This window comes from Lissotriton vulgaris, chromosome 10, assembly GCF_964263255.1.
Source record: "Lissotriton vulgaris chromosome 10, aLisVul1.2, whole genome shotgun sequence".
Taxonomy (NCBI): domain Eukaryota; kingdom Metazoa; phylum Chordata; class Amphibia; order Caudata; family Salamandridae; genus Lissotriton; species Lissotriton vulgaris.
This window is the reverse complement of record NC_141698.1, coordinates 280,932,469-280,953,908: the sequence shown is the minus strand read 5'-3', so window position 1 is coordinate 280,953,908 and position 21,440 is coordinate 280,932,469. Positions and strand designations below refer to the sequence as shown.

Sequence of the window (21,440 nt, the reverse complement as noted above, 5' to 3'; positions counted from 1 at the left end):
TAATTTTGTATTTGCTACATCCAAGTGGTACAGATGGAGGGCTGGGCTGAGAGGCAGGCGGCAGATGTAGATTGCAGTGCTCCACTCTCCCTCCCCGGAACATTCTAGGAATAATATTAGTGGGTCAGACGTAGGAGCCGTAAAGAAAACACAACGAGGGGTGTATTGAAGCAAGGCAGTTTCCTCTTCGCCTTTTTCAGGCCCACTATTATCTAGAGGCTACTCCCTGTATGTTAACAGGTAGTTAAGTGGGACATCCTCATTTATGCTCTTGTTTTGTGTTTTTCCCGCCTGGGGAGACCCAGCACCACACTACCTTCCTGCTAACACTTTGTGACAAACACCTTGGGTGGACCACTCTGAGTGGAATATGCAAAAAGCAGAAATGCTCAGAAGTGGTTGAGAGTGCACAACTGCTGTCTGCCACTTAAGCCTAAAGATGGGGCAAAACGTTCAAGCCAGAGTCTCAAGATTTCTCTATCACAAACTGAGGTCGCACACCCACGGCACTCCAGAAATGTTTCTGTGCTCCAGGGTTAAAGTAACTACTGCCAACTTCCCTTACTAGTTTTGAGAACAGAAAGATGAGCCTGTCCAGAAGGGGTTGCGTGATTGTTGATTGAAGGAGGGAGCAACCTAACTACTCGGTTGGCATTGGAGGAGCCCTTGCACGAGCGAGAAGCTATAGAGAAGAGAGAGAGACTACGGAGAAACCTAGGTGAGAAACTATTGCCGCAGATCAGAAGGATCTGCTCCACTTACACTGACAGGTGAAGTCTGTGAGCCCCAATTGTCCCTGCAGCCTGTTTTGCTTCAGAAGCACTCATTTCCATTGGGCCACCCTAAAGATAACTCAAATCAAGAGAAATCACTCCATCAATAACTCCTAGAAGTGTGTGGTGCTGAACAATCCTGAATATGTCCCACAGTCCCCCTACAGTGACTTTTGTGTAACAGCATCATCCCATAAAGACGATTACCTAGCTAAAGATCAAATCTGGAACCAGGATGAAATCACGAACCAGGCAAGAAATCACAAAACAATGGCCACCAGTCCATGAGCCGTGGAACCTGATATTAGCCTACTTATCGCTTGTGCTGCCACTGCCTATGCTCACTTGACCAGGCATGCGCTGAAAGTCCACACCACAAGACAATGGCCAAGCGACGAGCTGACAATCCCACTCAGTGAGTCATGCACGTAACACACCACCTGGAGCAGTCAGTCCACTGACCACCATTGGAAATGTCAGGCCTACACCACAACAGAGATCGAGATCAAAGGTACTTTGCATCTCTGGGTTTACAACCCAAAGAGGAGTACTTTCATATTTTAACTTGCCAGCCTTGAATCGGACTAAGCTCCTGAGGTGAAAAGAGGGTTGACCTGATCTCATGACAATGAGGGGGAGAGAGACATTCAAGGACTTGATTATTCCCAAGAGAAACTCTAAGAGGGAAACCTGAAGCAAAAATTGCACAATCCTGCAAGAACTCTGTCCTAGGTCAACAGCAGGAGTTGTGTCGGCTAGTGCACCAGTAAAACAAACACAGTGTGCCTTTCTGAATCTTATCTACAATATTGTGCATGTGGAAGTACAATACTTTTCTTTTAAGGTAAAATCACTGGCTGAACCTTGATTTACTTATTGCTGTTAAGGTCTTTGTTGAGTTCCCAGTCTCTAACCCCACACCACCTCCCGGACTAAGCCTTGAACTGCTCGAATTGGCTACCCAGGGAGTCCAGTGTTAAATTAATTTATCTGGTGCTCACTTTTGGATTTAAAAGCAAGGTCAAGCCCAAGGTCACCAGGCCTAAAAAGGTTCCAATTGCCACAATCTAAGCAGAGTTACCTCTGTCTGCTCTGGTATTCCCAAAAATGTTTCCACTGTGGAAAAAAACTTAAAGACAACAAAAACTGAATAAAAGTTGAGGGCTTCCATCTCTACCTCCAATTTTATTTGTCACAATAAATTGGACAAGCCTTTTATTGAAGACAACATCAGTGCCCGTCCTTCGTTACTATGGCTAGTTTGGACAAATAAGGCGGCAAGTCTCACAAGAGATAGTATCTCAGATTTCCTCACCTGCGATAAAAGCAAGAGCATTCCTTGGTTGGCAGCTGTGGAATACTGCTTGAGTAAGGTTGGCTACCAGCATTTGTTTGAGAATATTGGAGGCTGCCATAACATTAGTAAAAGGCGGTTGCAGCTAGCCTTGGTTAAATCTATTCAGGACTAAAAATTGGCTTTGGAGTCTAAGAAGCAGTGTGTGGTGGCATAAACAAATGTCAGAACGGACAGAGTGATTGCTGAGTATTTGACCAAACCACTGAGCCGTTTGGAGCGCAGCCTATTATTTCGCTAAAGAGCCGGCACTGTTAAATATCTTATGTTTCCCCTTCGGCTTCCAGGTAAATCTTGAATCTTTACCCAGCCCCTGCAATGGGAGTTCAGGCCAATCCATGTCGCACTTTTAATTTTTTTGTGGTTTCAATTCTTTATACACAAAGCACATTTTGCTCCCCTTAACCAAAAGCAGATCACCAACTTTAGGGTAGCCTCTAGAATGCTGCTTCAGCTCAATGAGGAGTTTATTTTTTTCTATAGATGCTCTCTTTAAAACAGCTGTCTGGGCTTGCCTTTCGATGAATACGGTCTAAATCTGAATTTATACTTAGAGAGTTCTGACATGTGTATGGCTATCTCATACATTATGGCCATCATGTCTTGGATCTTAAATATGGTATAGAGACAAAATATCGACTCCAAAATATCGACTGGACATAATATCGAGTTTTAAATATAGACTGGACAAAATATCGACTGGACATAATATCGACTACAAAAATATTGTTTTTCAGGTAAGTGAAGTAATATCGACTGTATAAAATATAGATAGCAAAAATATCGATTTTTTAATAATATATAATATTTTATAGTGTATTTTTATGTAATAATATGTGTGAATAGTGTGTATTAAAGTTATAAAATATTTTATTACATGAATTTTGTTTTTATAATAATTGCGTAATGTAATTCTGTAGCGGGTTGTGGGTTTATAGGGGAATAGGGTGGGAAGTAATTTAATAATAATTAATTAATATATGTTTGTTAATATTTTTAATTAATAATTAATTGATAATTAATTAATATTAATTAGTTAATTAATTAATATAATTTTGAATATATTTTATATTACTAAATAATTGTTAATAATTAATTGTAATTAGTTAATTACATTAATTAGAGTACATTTTTAATATATATAATTTTGTGTTATTTTTAAGTAATTAATTTTGAAAAAATAATATTAATTATTAAAATAATTACAGCTAATGTTCTAATATATTTACTTTATTGTTATTGTTAATTAATAATTAATTGGTAATTAAATAATATTGATAAATTTTGGGTAAAGGAGCATTTTTAGGGTTCAGGGTCAGTTTTCAGTTCATGGGTAAAGGGGTATTTTTAGGGTTCAGGGTCAGTTTTCAGTTCATGGGTAAAGGGGTATTTTTAGGGTTCAGGGTCAGTTTTCAGTTCATGGGTAAAGGGGTATTTTTAGGGTTCAGGGTCAGTTTTCAGTTCATGGGTAAAGGGGTATTTTTAGGGTTCAGGGTCAGTTTTCAGTTTTTGGGTAAAGGGGTATTTTTAGGGTTCAGGGTCAGTTTTTGGGTAAAGGGGCATTTTTAGGGTTCAGGGTCAGTTTTCAGTTTTTGGGTAAAGGGGTATTTTTAGGGTTCAGGGTCAGTTTTGGGTTTTTGGGTAAAGGGGTATTTTTAGGGTTCAGGGTCAGTTTTGGGTTTTTGGGTAAAGGGGTATTTTTAGGGTTCAGGGTCAACATAAGATTTAAAATTTTTTTTTTTATTATTTACATTTATTATTTAATTATTATAATTTAATTTAAGTCGTTTTAAGTATATTTTAGTAATTAAAATTTAATATTAATTTAATTTAACACTGTTTTTAATAAAGTCGATATTTTTTACATCTATATTTTTGTTAACGATATTTTGTACTCGATATTTTTGTACTTACCTGTTTGTAGATACAAACTCGATATTTTGACTGTCGATATTTTGTCCACGATATTTTGACAAGTCGATATTTTGTCCCTCGATATTATTTCAGTGATCCCTTAAATATGTATTTTTTATAAATTGAACTTTTAAACTATTTGTATGTTTTATTGCACATTGTATGTGGGGTTTGTGTTTTAATTGACTTGTGTGGATATCTTTGTACCCGAATAAAGATTCAATTGATGGATTGACAAAAAAAAAAACACTAACACAAGAAAACCCTACAGCGAAGTACAGTGGGTTACAAGACCACCAAGATGTGAAATGGAAAGGGGCTGAAATAACTAGGAGACTCGATATGAGAATATCCAGGAGTGGAATAAGCAGATAAAAAACTCTGAGAACAGCCAGATCTATCAGACTTCTTTGCAAACAAAGCTTTTTACAGTAATTCTATTCCTCATATTCTCAACTGACAACGAAATTAGGAAGCAGAAATACACTTTTTAAGCATTAATGAATCAAACATTTTTTTAACGCTCAAAACTATCACCTCTCTAAGGTGTCCTGGCACAAAAAGATTACTAGAACCGATCATAAATCTAGATAATTTAAAATAGTCCGATTTTAAGGGCTTTGCAAAAATGTTCATAGTTGGCTGTAGCTTTGCTGGATGAGGAAGCAATTTTCCGGCTTTGGCAGAAAAAAAAGAAAATAAGAGAAAGAGTTAACTAAATTTGATGCATTTCATGTATGGAAAGACGGCCAGATTTGAGAAGCAAGATCTAAACCAGCATTTGCCATGCAATAGGTTTCGCATTAACAAGAGTTTGAGCTATTGGCGTTGTAAATGACAATGCTTTTTATTTATGTGTGGTTTTTAAAACAGTTCAATAAAAGGCATTTGTCATTTACAACGCCAATAGCTTAAACTCTTGCAAATGTGAGACCTATTGCATTGCATGTGCTAAAAAAGTGTTAGGAGAGAGCGTGTCCTGCCTTCAACAGCAGGCAGGACAAAGCTATTTGAGAAAATAGTGCTTGTAGGCTGTAATTAAAGCCTACCGAGTAACAACACGCGTAATAGGGGGTGTCGCTATGGTAAGTTACAAAATGATTCGGATGGGATGAATGCACTGCTTCTACTTATTTTTTCTCTCTCTCAGTTCCTTAATTTAGTTGGTGCACTAGAAGGTAATGCCGAGGGTCCAGCGGCGTTCAGTATACGGTCAAAATCGTGGGTCTAAAGATACTCTAGAACCATCCCTTCATAGGCACTCAGAACATTGTCTCCATATCATAAGAAGACTTCCACTCTGTAATTCAATTCATTCATTGATCATTTTATTTGTAATCATTAGACGTGGTTCATATCATTTTCCTTGTTCATTTACATGATTATTGGCATTTTCATCATAATGTCAAACATTGCCATCTCGGTGTATCCAATGCATTTCGGGCATGCAATAATATGCCCTTCATCAGGGACAACGACACTGTCAAAAATAATAGCTTTGGTCAGAAATAAGGTCAATGTTGTGATATGTATAAACAGTCACATTGTGGTGAAACGCAGTTTAAAAGGTTTAGGTGAGGTAAGTAACCTCAAAATAAAACGTGATGGCCTACACTGCATGCAATGTGTCTAAACGGTAAATATCGGTGATAAGGGTTTAAACAGACTCACATGTCTTGGATTGCCAATGATGAGGAAACCTGAAAAAAGATCAAATAAAAGAAAAAGAACAAGGTTCTAGCATCTGTGCAACGCGTCCGTATTTAATCTTAGGTTCGCGCAACCAGAGACGAACGTCTCTGTAACTAACCTTCAATTCGGTGGGAATGCCGGTTCCACGCGGGTCCTCTCGTGAGTACGAGCTGGTACATGGATCAGCCGTGTTTATGTTATTTTAAAAGAAAGTACCGGTCATGTGACGAATGACGCGTCACACTCATAGAAGAAAGACTATCAGACGAAAAAGCTTCACAAATAATCGCGTGCAAACTGAATGTGCACGTTATTATGATGTTCTGGCCAGAACAAAATATAAATGTTATCACTAAATTAATAGTGATGTTTGTGAAAAATAACGGGGACATTCTAAAAAAATATACCGAAAAAAGTCGGGATTCGAACCATGGAGGTTCGCATTAATATTATGAGGATTAGTGTTATGAGCCATAGGTAAAGTGGGGGCGTGGCTTGGACGCCGATCGGGATGGCGGCGTGAGCTCGCAGCTCCGCGCGGAATCCCGCTAATTCTCCTGTTTTCGGGACCCTAGGCGACCCGAAGACGACGTTCCTGCCCTCTGAAGTGTAAGGGGACAGCTGGGCGCAATCGGGGAGTCGCTAGGGGACTGCTGGCCCCGAGAAGATCGAGAGAAGAGGCGGCCGAGGTGTTGCCGAGGGTGAGAAGAAAATGGCGGCGAGGGGGTCGGACGGCCCCGAACTTCAGCCCTGAACCAAGTTATCGCCGAGTGGCAAGAGATCCTGCACTTGGCTGCCCGAGGCACTAGGACTGGCGGTGCTGTGTCCTGAGACCAGGGGACGCTGACCTGATTCACCCAGGAGCTCAGGGACCCTCGTTGGCCACCGCCCTGAGACTTATCCTTCCCCCCTCAGGCCGGAGGGGGGTGACGGAACGGAGCCCGTCCACCTGGCCATTGTTCCTGAGAGCGTCGGCGGGGACATCGCGCTGCCTGGTGCCCGGAGACCGGCACACAATCACGGGCGTAGCCGCAAAACGGGCGACAGGACTTGTGACGCAGCACCCTGGCATGGCGGCGATCGGAGGGCCGATGCCCGGGAGTCGCGAGGGGGACTCGGCGACATCAACTCGGCTGAGTGAGAGTCCCTCCCCGGAGCTTGATCAGGAACAGCGGCTGAACCGGCGTTTGGATGCCATCCTTGATGCGATCACCTCCACTAAGGAAGCATTGCACAATGACATTGCTCAAGTGGCCACGGGCCTGGGGTTGCTACGCGCAGATCACGCGAAGCTGGCAGACAGGGTCAAGGACCATGACCAGCTGTTGCTGGACCTGAAGCCATCGGTGGTGACCGCGGAGCACAGGATCACGGACATTTTGGCCCGACTGGACTCACTGGAACGGAGGGCGGAGGATGCCGAAGGCCGCAATAGACGGAACAACGTGCGGGTCGTAGGCCTGCCGGAACGGATTGAGGGGGAGGACGCGGTGGCCTACATGGAGAACTGGTTCCGCACTGTGGTGGCGCCGGAGGGGCTTACTCCTTTTTTCACTCTGGAGCGAGCTCACCGGGTGCCTGCTCGCCCGCCGGGGCTTGGCCGCCCCCCCCGACTGATGGTGGTGCGGCTCCTCCACTACAAGGACCGGGATCTTCTCATCCAGCGGGCCAGGATGTCGGGCCCGTATGGGGTGGAGAACAATAAGGTAACGATCTTCCCGGATTACACTCAAGCGGTCCAGAAGAGCAGGGCATCGTTCCTCGCTGTGAAGAAGGAGCTCAGGGAGGAAGGCATCCAGTACTCCTTGCTCTACCCAGCCAAGCTGCGGATCATTATGGACGGTACTACGCACTTCTTCCAGACTCCGGACGAAGTTTGGCATTGGCTCGAGTCATATAGAGCGGGGACGGACAGATCACACCAAAGTAGGCGAGACCAACCCAAGCAGCCCCGGGTGAGGCAGTCACAACGCATCAGATCCCGCAACAGGCGCCAGCGGGAGAAACGGGAGGCTCAAATGGCGGCGGAGAAGAGGGATGCGCTCGCAGCGACGGCGGCCATTACAGGGTCGCAACAGAACAGTGAACGGGCAGAAACGGACTCGGGAGGGGAAGGCAGCAGAACAGGAGAGGAACTTTCAGAGGCGGAAAGTTCGAAGGGGCCGATAGTGACCCCACAGACATCGGATGGTATTTTCTGCGGCTGAGATAGAACTGGGACTAGATCGGGACTTCATGGTAGGGTGATATCCTGTTGATGGAGGGCGGGTTGCCGGGAGGGGGAGCTGTGTGTATTGGAGGGGATGAAGGTGCGGGGTGCGGGCTCCGCTAGCTGGGGTCGGCGGCGACTCACCCCCCTTGGGCCCTTAAGGTCGACTGTGGTGGAGACCACAGGGTAAGAGTGTGAGAAGTTGGTTCAAGGTTTGGATGGGGGCGGCCATTGGGTTCGTGTGCTCTGTCCTGGGGAGTGGGGTTTGGGAAGTGTTTCAGTTTTGGGAATGTTCGGGGGGGGGGCAACTGCAATGGGGGGGCCATGGACTTTTGTTCTTTGATTCGGACTGTACGAAGTTGGAATGGGGACATTACCTAACTTGAAATGCCTAACGTGGAATGTCCGGGGGCTGCGGACCATGGTGAAACGTCACAAAGTACATGCATATCTGGTACGCAGGGGGGTTCAGATTGCTATGCTCCAGGAGACTCATCTCACCAAAAAAGAGTGCGCTGCTTTGCAGAAAAGATGGCGGGGCCAGGTGTTTGGCACCACTTACTCAGCGTATGCCAGGGGGGTGTTGATCTGGGTGAGGGCGGGGATACCCTTTCAGGTGCTGAATCAAGTAGTAGATCCGGATGGCAGGTTTGTGGCGGTGGAGGGGAGGTTATATGGACGGGATGTGGTTTTCTGCTGTGTCTATGCACCGAACACTGACCAAGGCCGGTACTTTGATAGTCTCTCGGGGTCCTTGGCCTCTTTCCTGGTGGGTCTGATAGTGTTAGGGGGGGACTTCAACTCGATTACGGATGTTGCTCTGGATAGGTCCCATCCCCCCCTAGTAGACTCTCCGGTGCGCAGGCTGGCCGCGCACAGGAAGGACTGGCAGGAACGATGGGGGTTGCTGGATGTCTGGAGGGAGCGGCACAAGGGAGCCAGGGATTATTCCTTTTATTCCGCTCTCCATGATCTGCATGTCAGGATCGATTCGGTGCTTTGCGGGGGATCCCTGGCCCCAATGGTTACCCATGAGGAGTACCTGGCTAGGACTATATCCGATCATAACCCCCTATTGGTGCACATTCAGTGGCAGAGAGAGCGCTCAGTGATACCAACATGGCGGCTTCGGCCGGAGACGCTAGAGGACTCTGTGTTCAGCGATGCGGTTCGGCAAGGCATTGATAGTTATTTCGGAGTGAATGAGGGCACGGCTGCGAGTAGGTCTATTGAATGGGATGCAATGAAAGTGGTGGTGAGAGGGGTGTGTTTGGGTAGGTTCTCGAATGCTCGTACGACTGTGCTGAATGACCTAATGAAAGCGGAAGAAACTTTGAGGGACTTGGAGCGCCGCAGGCCGGCTAGGCCAGATCTACAGGCCCAGTTGCTGGAGGCGAAGGAAGTGGTTGCCACCGAGACGGAACGATTGAGGTGCTATGACTATAGGCAGTACATCATCAGGGCACACGCAGAAAGGGACAAGGTGGGTACCCTCTTGGCCAGATTAGCTAACCCGGAACTTAGGGGCTGCCCGATCCTCGGCATTAATAATGCGCAGGGAGAGATGGTGCACTCCCAGGCAGCGGTATTGGAACGATTTAGGGGGTATTATGAGGACCTATACCGGAGCCAGCTGGGAGTGGGGGTTCAGGACATCGCGGAATACCTGGGGGAGAGGCAGCTCCCGGTCCTGGACGAGGAAGACGTGAGGGAGCTGGGTAGCCCCATCACGCTCGCGGAAATACGGGTGGCCATCAAACATATGGCCCGCAACAAGACGCCCGGGGTGGACGGACTGCCAATTGAATTCTATCAACAATATGTGGACAGCTTGGCGCCCAGGCTGCTGGTGGTGTACACGGAAGCCTTCGAGACGGGGACATTGCCTGGGTCCATGCGGGAGGCCTTGATTGTACCGCTCCTCAAGCCTGGCCGGGATGCCGCGGATGTGAGGTCTTATCGCCCGCTGTCCATGCTGACGGTGGATTATAAGATCCTGAGCCGAATCCTGGCCACCAGGCTGGCCCCGCACATGACGGGTCTGGTACACAGGGATCAGGCCGGGTTTATACCCACGAGGAGCACGGCGCTGAATATCCGCCGCCTGGTGGGAATAATGGACGCCATCTTGGACGGGGAGGGAGCACCGGCGGTTCTGTACGTGGACATCGAGAAGGCCTTTGATAGCTTGGAATGGCCTTTTCTGGATGGAGTGCTAGAGAGGTTTGGCATGGGCGAGGGGTTTCGGAGGTGGACGAGGGTCCTATATACCTCGGCGACGGCGAGAGTACGATTGGGCGGCCTGGTGTCTGCGGCGTACCCAGTGGGCAGGGGAACACGACAGGGATGTTCTCTCTCCCCCCTATTGTTTGCCCTGGCGATGGAACCCTTGGCGGTCCATGCGAGGTCAGGCGACCGATACGCGGGGATAGTTAGTGACGGGCAGTGGCATTATATATCGCTATACGCGGATGACTTGCTCCTGTACCTAGCTGACACCTCGGGGGCATTGGTTGGAGCGATGGGCCTGCTGTCTGAGTTCGGCCGGCTGTCGGGCCTTAAGGTCAATTGGGCGAAGACTTGTGTGTTCCCGCTGCGAGCGGGTTCGCCAGCCCCTAGCAGCGATTTGGGTGTAGTATGGGAACCCTCTTGCATCACCTATTTGGGTGTCCGCATTTACCACGCGGCTGCGGACCTATTGGAGGGCAACATCGGCCGCTGTGTCCGGGCGCTGCGGGGCAGCTTGTCTTTCTGGTCGACCCTCCCGCTGTCGGTCCTGGGCAAGATAGCACTGTTGAAAATGGTGGCACTCCCCCGCTTCCTCTATTATTTCCGAACGCTGCCTGTCTGGATTCCCCAGGGGGTGTTTAGAGAACTGCGGTCAATGATAATTGGCTTTCTTTGGGGGCATGGCCGCCGTAGAGTAGCCCTGAGCACGCTACTTCGCCCCAAGCTGGAAGGGGGCATGGCTGTGCCCGACCTCGAGCTGTTTTATCTTGCAGCGCAGTTGCAGGTCCTTCCACAGAACGTTGCCAGGGTGTTCCGGGGCCCGGAGGAGGACCGGGATCGGGGAATGCAACGCCACGTGCTGTCCTACATCATCATGCAGCAGCGGCTTGAGTTACGGGCCCTCACCATGGAAGAGCGGACGCTCCGGCTGTGCTGGCAACGGAGCCTTCGGAGAGCGAGGGCATCGCGGCCTTATACCCCGGAGATCCCGATCGGGATGTTGACGGCATTGCCGCACGGAGGAGATTGGTCCCCGTTGCTGGATTGGGAGGAGGCGGGACTGCAGGTGGTGGGCGACTTGTACATAGATGGGGCTTTGGCGCCGTTCGAGGTGCTCCGGGACCAGTTCGGGCTGCCTGCTGGGGGCTTTCTCCTACACGCGGCAGTGGTGGCTGCCATACAAAAGCACTGGAAGGAGGGGCTCCTGGAACCCACGACGACTATGGCGTGCCAATATGTGGTGATGGCGGCTGGTACGTTCAAAGCTGTGACGTGCCTCCATAATAGGATGCTGAACGAGGGGTTGGAACCACTCCAAGGGCTCAAGGCTAAATGGGAGGTGAGCATCGGCCGGCCCATACCGGGTACGGCATGGGGTCACATCCTGCGACGCACGTGGAAGGGCACTAGAAACGCGCGTTTTCAGCAGGTGCATTTCTATGTGCTCCATAGGGCCTATTTAACTCCTGAGAAATTACAGCGGTACTTTCAGGTGCCGGATGCCTGTTGCCCGCGGTGTTCGTCCCAGGGAGCGGACATGGACCACTTGTTTTGGGGGTGCCCACAACTGGGGACTTATTGGGCGGAGGTAGGGGGACTTCTGAATGAAGTGACTGACAGGGAGGTGGAATTCGACATGGCGGCGTGCCTATTGCTCTGGTTCCCGCATACTAAGCACACCAGGGTGACAAGCAAATTCATAGACCTGGGCCTGATATTGGCACAGAGGGAAATATCGTGGCATTGGAAGTCCAGGGGGGGACCCTCACTGCGTAGATGGAAGAATGAGCTGCTGCGGTGGTCTGACTGCGAGAGTGTGCTCCGGATGAAGCAAGCTGTAAAGTTGGGGAATGAGAAGGCATTGGATGCGGCGCGTGCATGGGAGTTAGTGGTACAGGCTATGCGTGATTCTTTGGTAGAGGATGAGGATGGCGAGACCTAAGCCGCTGGACACCGCGGGGCGAACACAGAAGCATAGCATCACGCACTGTAGTGGACCCATCCAATTCGACAGGACGAGGCACACACCTTAGCAGTTGCCAGGGGAGGGGGGGCTTTGGGGGGGTTGGTTGTTGGGTGTTTGGGGAGGGCCGGAAGCCATTAGATGGTCGCTTGTTAGGGCCTTGGATCTACTGGGACGGTGGTTACTATGTGGAGGGTTGACTGGCTGGGTAGAGCGGCCTGGTGTGACGACCCATGGCGCCTAGGGCAGGTCCCGACAAGGGCGACATCACTGACTACCACTGGGATGGCTGACGGGAATGTTGTTGTGGGTGGGGGGGTAAAAGCAGATACGCAAAACGATCTTTCAACCAGGGTCCCTATGGGACGTGCACTGTGATGTGTTCCTCTCGAGCGATATAATATGCCGCCCGGCCTCCGGGATGCGGGCTGAATGGCTGTGTACGACTGGGAATTCTTATTGGACGGGGGGATCTCACAAGTGTACTGGCTGATTAATTGTATCCTGTGGTTTATAACTCTGCAATAAAAATATATTTAATAAAAAAAATGAGCCATAGGTAAAGTTAATGGGAAAAAAAGGTTATATGTGAGTGTAAGTGTCTGTTGGATATGTGAACAGCACACAGTATACACAAGATACAGTCTAATATGAGCAATTAATGTAATTTTATAAGTAACATGCAAATTCTATTCTGTCATTTAACCCCATTGGTTTCTGGGTGGACAATTTTTGTATCCAATAGTTCTCTCTCATCAATAGGTATTTGTTGTTGTTTCTCCCTTCAATTTTTTGGACTGTTTCCAGGATTATGAATTTAATTTGCGAAACATTATGGCTTTCTTCTGTGAAATGCAGCGATAATGCTGATTTGGTATTCTTTAATCGTATGTTGGATCTGTGCTCCGTTAACCGCACTTTGATGCGTCTCTCGGTTTTCCCCACATAAATCTTGCCACAGGGGCATCTGATTCCATAAATCAAATTGCTTGATTCGCAGGTCGCATTCACTCTCAGTTTTATTGGGTAACCTTTGGAGGGATGGCTGATTGTGTTGCCTCGGATCACACTATTACAATTCCCACAGTTTAAACAGGGTTTAGTTCCTGTAAATGATGTGCTATCCAAAGCTTTCTGTTGTAGAATTTCTCCTAAGTTCTTAGATCTAGTAAATGCAAAAATCGGAGGTTCTCTAAAGGATTGATTGAAATCAGGTTCCATATTGAGAATTGTCCAATGTTTCATTATCGCCTGTTTGTATTTCTTGCTCGCAGTGGAGTATTTGGATACTACAACTGTTCTTGTCTGTTCTGGTTTGGTTTTGCTGGTTAGTAGCTGTTTTCTTCCAATTTGGTCAATCCTCTTTTTGGATTCATTTATTAGAGATTGTGGGTAACCTCTGGATGTGAATTTATTGGCCATTTCATCAAGTCTGATGTTAAGTGTATTTTTGTCTGAAGTGATTCGTTTGATTCTGGCCATCTGTGAGAATGGTAGGTTTTTGATTAAGTTAGGTTGATGAAAACTTGAATATAACAACATATTGTTTCGGTCTGTTGGTTTGACATATAGATCGGTCACAAATCCCTCGGTTGTTATGGTTACCTTAACATCTAGAAAATTAACAGACGTATCTGACATGACCCATGTTAGTTGTATCCTTTGGTCATGCTCATTGAATTTGGTTAATTCCATCTGTAGTTTCTCTTGTGTGTTTGTCCATACGATAAAGTAGTCGTCAATGTATCTAATCAGTAGTTTCAAGTTTTTCGTCCATTCATTATTGGAGAATATATGTCGGTTTTCATACCACTGCATGAAAATGTTCGCATACACAGGGGCTGCTGAATTGCCCATAGCCATGCCTGACAATTGTTGATACCATGATTCTTCAACTTTAAAATAGCTATGGTATAAAATAAAATACATCAGTTCCATCAAGAAGGTTTGAAAATCATGATCTAATTCTGAATTCAAAAGGGCTGCTTCCATCGCTTCAATGCCCATGTCATGGGGGATACTAGTATATAAGCTGCAAACGTCAGCTGTACATAGTATTACTTTCTCTGTTGGATCCAACTGAAGTTGTTCTAGAATTTGTAAGAATTGAGATGTGTCTTTGACATAAGTACGCATTGACTGTACTATAGGTTGAAGATATCGGTCAATGAGTTGACCAACTGGTTCATGCAAGCTCCCTCTCGTGGATACAATTGGTCGCATTGGTGGGTCATTGATGTTCTTGTGTATCTTGGGTTGCATTCGCAGTGTAGGACTTTTTGGATCAGTAGTAAGTAAGAAGTTTTTTGTTCTTTCTAGAATAATACCCTGTTGTAATGATCCTTCGATGATGTTTTCTAGTGTTTTTGCGTATTCCAATGTAGGATTTCTATCCAATTTGCAGTATGTCTTATCGTCTGAGATATGCTCTTTGACCTTTTGATTGTACATTTCTGTATTCATGATGACAATGGCGCCACCTTTATCCGCTTTGGTATATGTTACTTTGTCATTGCTGGCCAATTTATGTAAGGTATCCAGATCTTTCTGTGTGATGTTTCTGTTTTTCGGTTTTACATGTTTGATTTTCTTTATATCTTGTTTTACTAGATTTTCAAATAGATCCAGCGTCTTATGACTGGTTGGAGCTTGGAAGGTACTATGTGGTCTTAACCCTGCTAATTGATCTTTATCTTGTGGTGGTCTCTCCGGTAATATATTGTCAAAGAAATGTCGCAACTTGAGTTTTCGCATTAGTTTAAAAAAACTCACTTCGAGTTCCAAATTATCAGTTGTAGTAGTCGGTATGAACGACGTTCCTTTTTGTAGTAAGCCCAATTCATAAGTGTTAAAGTGATGGTCACTGATGTTGATAACTAAGTGTTTTGTGGTTGGTTCTTTTTGGTTTTCTTCTCCTTCTCCTTCTCTTTGGAGGTCATGGTTGTACTTCTTGTGTTCGGTGGATCCCTTTCTTTGTCCTTTGCCTGACCCTCTCCTGGGTCTCCTTTTTGTGCTTGGCCTTGGTCTAAAAAAGGACTAGTTTCGGTAACTTTGCTGGTAGTTGGTTGATCTGCAGTCGGTTTATCTTGGGTGGTAGGTATGGGTTGTGTCTTGCGTGCTCTTTGACTAGTGTCACTGTCTGATGAGGACGTTTCAGTATTAGAATTGTATGGACGACTTCTGCGTTTTTGCGCATATACTTCTGCCCACGTGTATACTTCACCTAGACGATAATCTAGAGTATCTCTTCGAAATTTGCGAATTTTTCGCTCATTTATTTCTTTATGGTGTTGATCTATTTGGTTCTTAATATCATTTAGGGTAGTTGTTAGTTCGTCCTCTGACATCATCTTGGATAGCTCAGTTTTAGTTTCCTCAATTTCTGCAGTCAGTTCCTCTAAGATGGTGGATAATTCTTGTATTATTAAGAGAATTAGGTCCAAGGAACATTTGTTAAGAATTTCATACCAGCGTTCCTGAAACTTTTTAGAGTGTTTACATAGGGACGGTTTAAGTGCAATTCTGAGTCCCCGTGGTATGCGTAAGTTCCGATGGTATCTGATGAGGGTGCTAGCATGTAATTGCTGGTTTGTTCTCCTTTTGGATAAGTATAGTAATTGTTTATTATTTTGCTCTTTCGACCGTCCTGTGGTTTCCTGGGTGAGTTCTTCCCTGATTAAAGAGTAAATTTGATCTGCATCTTTAGTTTCAAATGCAAAGGTTGAGGCTCTGGCCTCAGTACTTTTTGAAATCTCTTCATAGTTGCTCATCATGAAAGTTGAATTTGATTTAATTGATTGCGTGCTATTCATCCACGGGACACTGTAAGCACATAAATTGATTCGGATGGGATGAATGCACTGCTTCTACTAATTTTTTCTCTCTCTCAGTTCCTTAATTTAGTTGGTGCACTAGAAGGTAATGCCGAGGGTCCAGCGGCGTTCAGTATACTGTCAAAATCGTGGGTCTAAAGATACTCTAGAACCATCCCTTCATAGGCACTCAGAACATTGTCTCCATATCATAAGAAGACTTCCACTCTGTAATTCAATTCATTCATTGATCATTTTATTTGTAATCATTAGACGTGGTTCTTATCATTTTCCTTGTTCATTTACATGATTATTGGCATTTTCATCATAATGTCAAACATTGCCATCTCGGTGTATCCAATGCATTTCGGGCATGCAATAATATGCCCTTCATCAGGGACAACGACACTGTCAAAAATAATAGCTTTGGTCAGAAATAAGGTCAATGTTGTGATATGTATAAACAGTCACATTGTGGTGAAACGCAGTTTAAAAGGTTTAGGTGAGGTAAGTAACCTCAAAATAAAACGTGATGGCCTACACTGCATGCAATGTGTCTAAACGGTAAATATCGGTGATAAGGGTTTAAACAGACTCACATGTCTTGGATTGCCAATGATGAGGAAACCTGAAAAAAGATCAAATAAAAGAACAAGGTTCTAGCATCTGTGCAACGCGTCCGTATTTAATCTTAGGTTCGCGCAACCAGAGACGAACGTCTCTGTAACTAACCTTCAATTCGGTGGGAATGCCGGTTCCACGCGGGTCCTCTCGTGAGTACGAGCTGGTACATGGATCAGCCGTGTTTATGTTATTTTAAAAGAAAGTACCGGTCATGTGACGAATGACGCGTCACACTCATAGAAGAAAGACTATCAGACGAAAAAGCTTCACAAATAATCGCGTGCAAACTGAATGTGCACGTTATTATGATGTTCTGGCCAGAACAAAATATAAATGTTATCACTAAATTAATAGTGATGTTTGTGAAAAATAACGGGGACATTCTAAAAAAATATACCGAAAAAAGTCGGGATTCGAACCATGGAGGTTCGCATTAATATTATGAGGATTAGTGTTATGAGCCATAGGTAAAGTTAATGGGAAAAAAAGGTTATATGTGAGTGTAAGTGTCTGTTGGATATGTGAACAGCACACAGTATACCAATAGCTTAAACTCTTGCAAATGTGAGACCTATTGCATTGCATGTGCTAAAAAAGTGTTAGGAGAGAGCGTGTCCTGCCTTCAACAGCAGGCAGGACAAAGCTATTTGAGAAAATAGTGCTTGTAGGCTGTAATTAAAGCCTACCGAGTAACAACACGCGTAATAGGGGGTGTCGCCATGGGAAGTTACAAAATGAGACAAGGCGGTACTATGAGGGACAACTTAGCCTATTGACCAATGAATAGCCACAGTTTACAGTGGACAATGACACAAGCAAATTAAAAATATGGGTGGGAGTGGGCGGAGCTTCAAGTCCCTACCTAAATACAGCATGCCTTGCAGAACAGCGCATGCGCTGCCCAGGCTCGATCTAAAAAAAATTCTGGTTAGTAATACAAAGGACTTTTCAATCCGAAATAATATGAACAATGTGGTACCATGAAAACATGAATTCAAAAAGTACTAATTTAGACAAATCAGTTCTATCAACTGCACTCTTGTAGTTCTCCCTTGGGCAGTCGATGGACAGACATTTGTGCTGATCCCTGTCTGGTCTAATAGTGAAGGAGTGTTCCAGACACTTTTGTGGCCAACTCTGTCTCATGGTCTTTGCTTTAGAAATTTCAGAGCGCCACCCGAGTCAATAACCCTCATCTTCCTCTCAAAAGACCCCATTTGCTGTTGCATTCATCCCACTCTTGTCAATTTTCTGTCAGTAATCCAGGTAACACTCACCTTCTGGTTTCCTTCATTTGAGTGTATATATACAATGCTGTCCTTCGGCGTGCAGGTCCCCAGTGCTCTGCCAATCACACTGTTCAGCAAATTTTTCGGCTCTGGAAATTCTACCAGCAAATCTCCAGGACCTAGCCATATTAAAAAAATATATATATATTTTTTGTTTCACAGATAAAAGAATCTCCCAAATAGAAATATAATTTGTGCTAAATTTTACACTGGTTAGTAAAGGAGAGATGAGAGGCATTTCTGCACTACATTTTACAATTTGTGACAAATGGTATAGTATTCTACTGTGGATCTTACATCAAGGGTCTGCATTTTTTTTTATCGAAAATTGTATTGCTTGAGAAAAAAAAAGTTAACAAATATTAATGAAACAATATTTCAGGAATAAAAAAATGAAAATGCAAGAGTAAAATCGGATCACATCTGTAGAAAGTAAAAACTGATCAGGAGGAAAGTCACTGTGTAAAAATAAAGATCCTTAAAGGTGATGAATTGGGTATATTTGATTCCAGTATTAAGGTGACAAACTGTTCTGGAATAAGAGTTTACCAATTGGATAGTTCAAATAAGCAGTGTGTTGCTATGTCAAATAGGATTAGGGATTTAAACTGTAGGTTTTTTATTAGGATATTTCATTAAAGATCACATGTACATTAGAAAATGAATCTTCTACTCTAAATTTGTTTATTTTAACATTCTATTTTTTTTATAAACTATTACTAATATGTTATTATACAATACATTAACAAGAGTGCAGTACTAGCAGTAGTACTCACCACATGCCAACTCATTCTTTTTGGTTAAATTTGTTTATTGGGTTTTAGCATTCCATATAACAAATTGGCATAGTACATATATAGTATTTCACAGACATGTATTTGCAAAGAACTACATATATTCAAATTTGCAATAGCTTTTCGTTCGGTATGCAATTAACATTTATCAGTGGAACATTGTGGGTGCATTCGCCTTGGCAGGTCCGAAAACATTGTTAATACACATTCAGGAATAAGGCTGGGTTACGTTTACCGTCGTTATGGAGTTGTCTATTACCATATTTGCATACAGGTACCACAGAATGTTATATGAGGTAAATGCGTTCCCTTTTAATGATCACCGGCTTTGGAACTGCCGGCTGGGAGTAATAACTGCTAACTTTGGGGGTGAACCGTGCGAGTTATTTGGGGACGGCGGGAATACGTATCTCGGACAGCTATTGTGTGATTGGTTATAGTGTGACTTCACAATGTGGTTGCGTGCATCCGGGGGGATCACTACAGGCAGTCTCGGCGTGGTGTGTGAGGTTAGCTGGCATGACCTCTACATAGTCAAGTCAAGTCAAGTCAAAAGATTAGTATAGCGCGCTACATACCCAGAGGGTCTCAAGGCGCTTGACGAAGGGTGGGGAGTTACTTGTCGAAAATCCATGTTTTGAGTTGCTTTCTAAATGCTAGGTGGTTCTGGGTAAGGCGAAGGTGAGTGGGAAGTGAGTTCCACGTTTTAGCTGCTAGGTAGGAAAAGGATCTACCTCCCATGGTGGTTTTGTTGATGCGAGGTACAGTGGCAAGGGCTTGGTTGGAGGATCGTAGCTGGCGGGAGGGGGTGTAGAAGGAAAGTCGTATGTTGAGGCATTCGGGTCCGATTTCGTAGAGTGCTTTGTGAGCGTGGGTTAGGAGCCGGAAAGTGATTCTCTTATTGACGGGGAGCCAGTGGAGGTTTTTCAGGTGATCAGAGATGTGTTCTTTACGCGGGATGTCTAATATGAGCCTGGCTGAGGCGTTCTGGATGCGTTGTAGTTTCTTCTGGAGCTTTGCGGTGGTGCCGGCGTAGAGGGTGTTTCCGTAGTCCAGTCGGCTCGTGACCAGAGCGTGGGTGACTGTTTTTCTAGTTTCGGTAGGGATCCAGCGAAATGTTTTTTTGAGCATGCGAAGAATGTTGAAGCAAGATGAAGAGACGGCGTTGACTTGTCTGTTCATCGAGAGTGAGGAATCCAGGATGACGCCCAGGTTACGTGCGTGGTCCGTCGGGATGGGTGCTTTTCCAAGAGCCTCTGGCCACCAAGAGTCGTCCCAGGCGGAGGGGGAGGAACCTAAGATGAGGACTTCAGTTTTGTCCGAGTTCAGTTTCAGACGGCTGTGCTTCATCCATTCGGCTACTTCTTTCATTCCTTCGTGTAGGTTGGTTTTGGCTGTGTTAGGGTCTCTGGTGAGTGATAGGATCAGTTGAGTGTCGTCGGCGTAGGAGATGATGTTGAGGTTATGTTGGCGTGCGATGGTCGCGAGGGGGCTCATGTAAACGTTGAAGAGGGTGGGACTGAGTGAGGACCCTTGAGGTACGCCGCAGATGACTTCAGTAGCCTCTGACTTGAATGGTGGAAGGCGGACTTTCTGTGTTCTTCCGGTGAGGAACGATGTGATCCATTCCAGTGCTTTTCCTTGGATTCCCATGTTTCTGAGGCGTTGTAAAAGGGTGCTGTGACAGACTGTGTCGAAGGCTGCGGAGAGGTCGAGGAGGATGAGGGCGACTGTGTCTCCATTGTCCAGTAGAGTCCGAATGTCGTCAGTTGCTGCGATGAGGGCGGTTTCGGTGCTGTGCTTGGCTCGGAAGCCGGATTGTGAGGAGTCGAGGGAATTGTTGGTTTCGAGGAAGGCGGCGAGCTGGTTGTTGACAGCTTTCTCGATGACTTTGGCCGGGAATGGAAGGAGTGAGATAGGGCGATAGTTTTGAGTTCGGTGGGGTCAGCTGTGGGTTTCTTCAGGAGGGCGCTGAGTTCGGCATGTTTCCAACTTTCCGGGAAGGTTGCGGAGTTGAGGGAGCAGTTGATGACGTCTCGGAGGTGCGGTGCAATAATGGAGTCTGCTTTGTTGAAGATGTAGTGAGGGCAAGGGTCTGTGGGGGATCCTGAGTGGATAGAGTTCATCAGACGGATGGTGTCCTCGGTGGAGATTGGCTTCCAGTCATTGAGGATGTTCAGGGGGGGAAGGGGTCCTGCAGGGGAGTGGGTGGGTTGGTCTCCGGGTTGGTTGTCGAAGCTGTTGTGGATGTCTGCAATTTTGTTGTAGAAGAATGAGGCTAGGGAGTCGCAGAGGGCTTGAGAGAGGGTGATGTCGTTGGAGTTGGCTGATGGGTTGGTAAATTCCTTGACGATGTTGAATAATTCCTTGCTGTTGTGGGCGTTGTTATCTAGACGGTCCTTGAAGGATGCTTTCTTAGCCTTTCGGATTAGTTGGTGGTGTATGCGGGTGGCGTTTTTGAAGGCGTCCTTGGTGCTGGTGGTTGGGTCTTTTTTCCAGGCCTTCTCGAGGGAGCGACAGAATTTCTTGGATTTCTTAAGGTCATCGTTGAACCAGGAGGCCTTCTTGCTGCCTAGTTTGATTTGTCGTTTTTTCAGTGGTGCTAGGATGTCGGCGCTGTTGGATAGCCATTGGGTGAGGTTGGTGGCTGCTTGGTCGGGGTTAGAGGATTGAGCGGGGGGCTTTTGCAGAAGCGATGAGGAGATCTGGTCGATGGTGATTTTGTTCCAGTTTCTTTGCAATGTGGGTCGGGGTGGTTGTTGGATGTAGGCTTGTTGTAGGTGAAGT

The 21,440-nt window shown here is 45.7% G+C and overlaps 1 protein-coding gene across 2 annotated transcripts in view; it reads right to left on the bottom strand.

Moving 5' to 3' along the window:
• The window catches only part of DHX30 (DExH-box helicase 30), a 1,000,138-nt gene that overhangs the window by 932,506 nt on the left and 46,192 nt on the right, over positions 1–21,440 (bottom strand). For both annotated transcript variants that reach the window (XM_086941023.1, XM_086941022.1), the window contains exon 2: positions 17,848–17,978. Coding sequence is in view for 1 of the 2 variants with exons in the window: in XM_086941022.1 (XP_086797148.1) it covers positions 17,848–17,978 (131 nt within the window). In the remaining variant the exon portion in view is untranslated. The remainder of the gene's footprint in view (positions 1–17,847; positions 17,979–21,440) is intronic.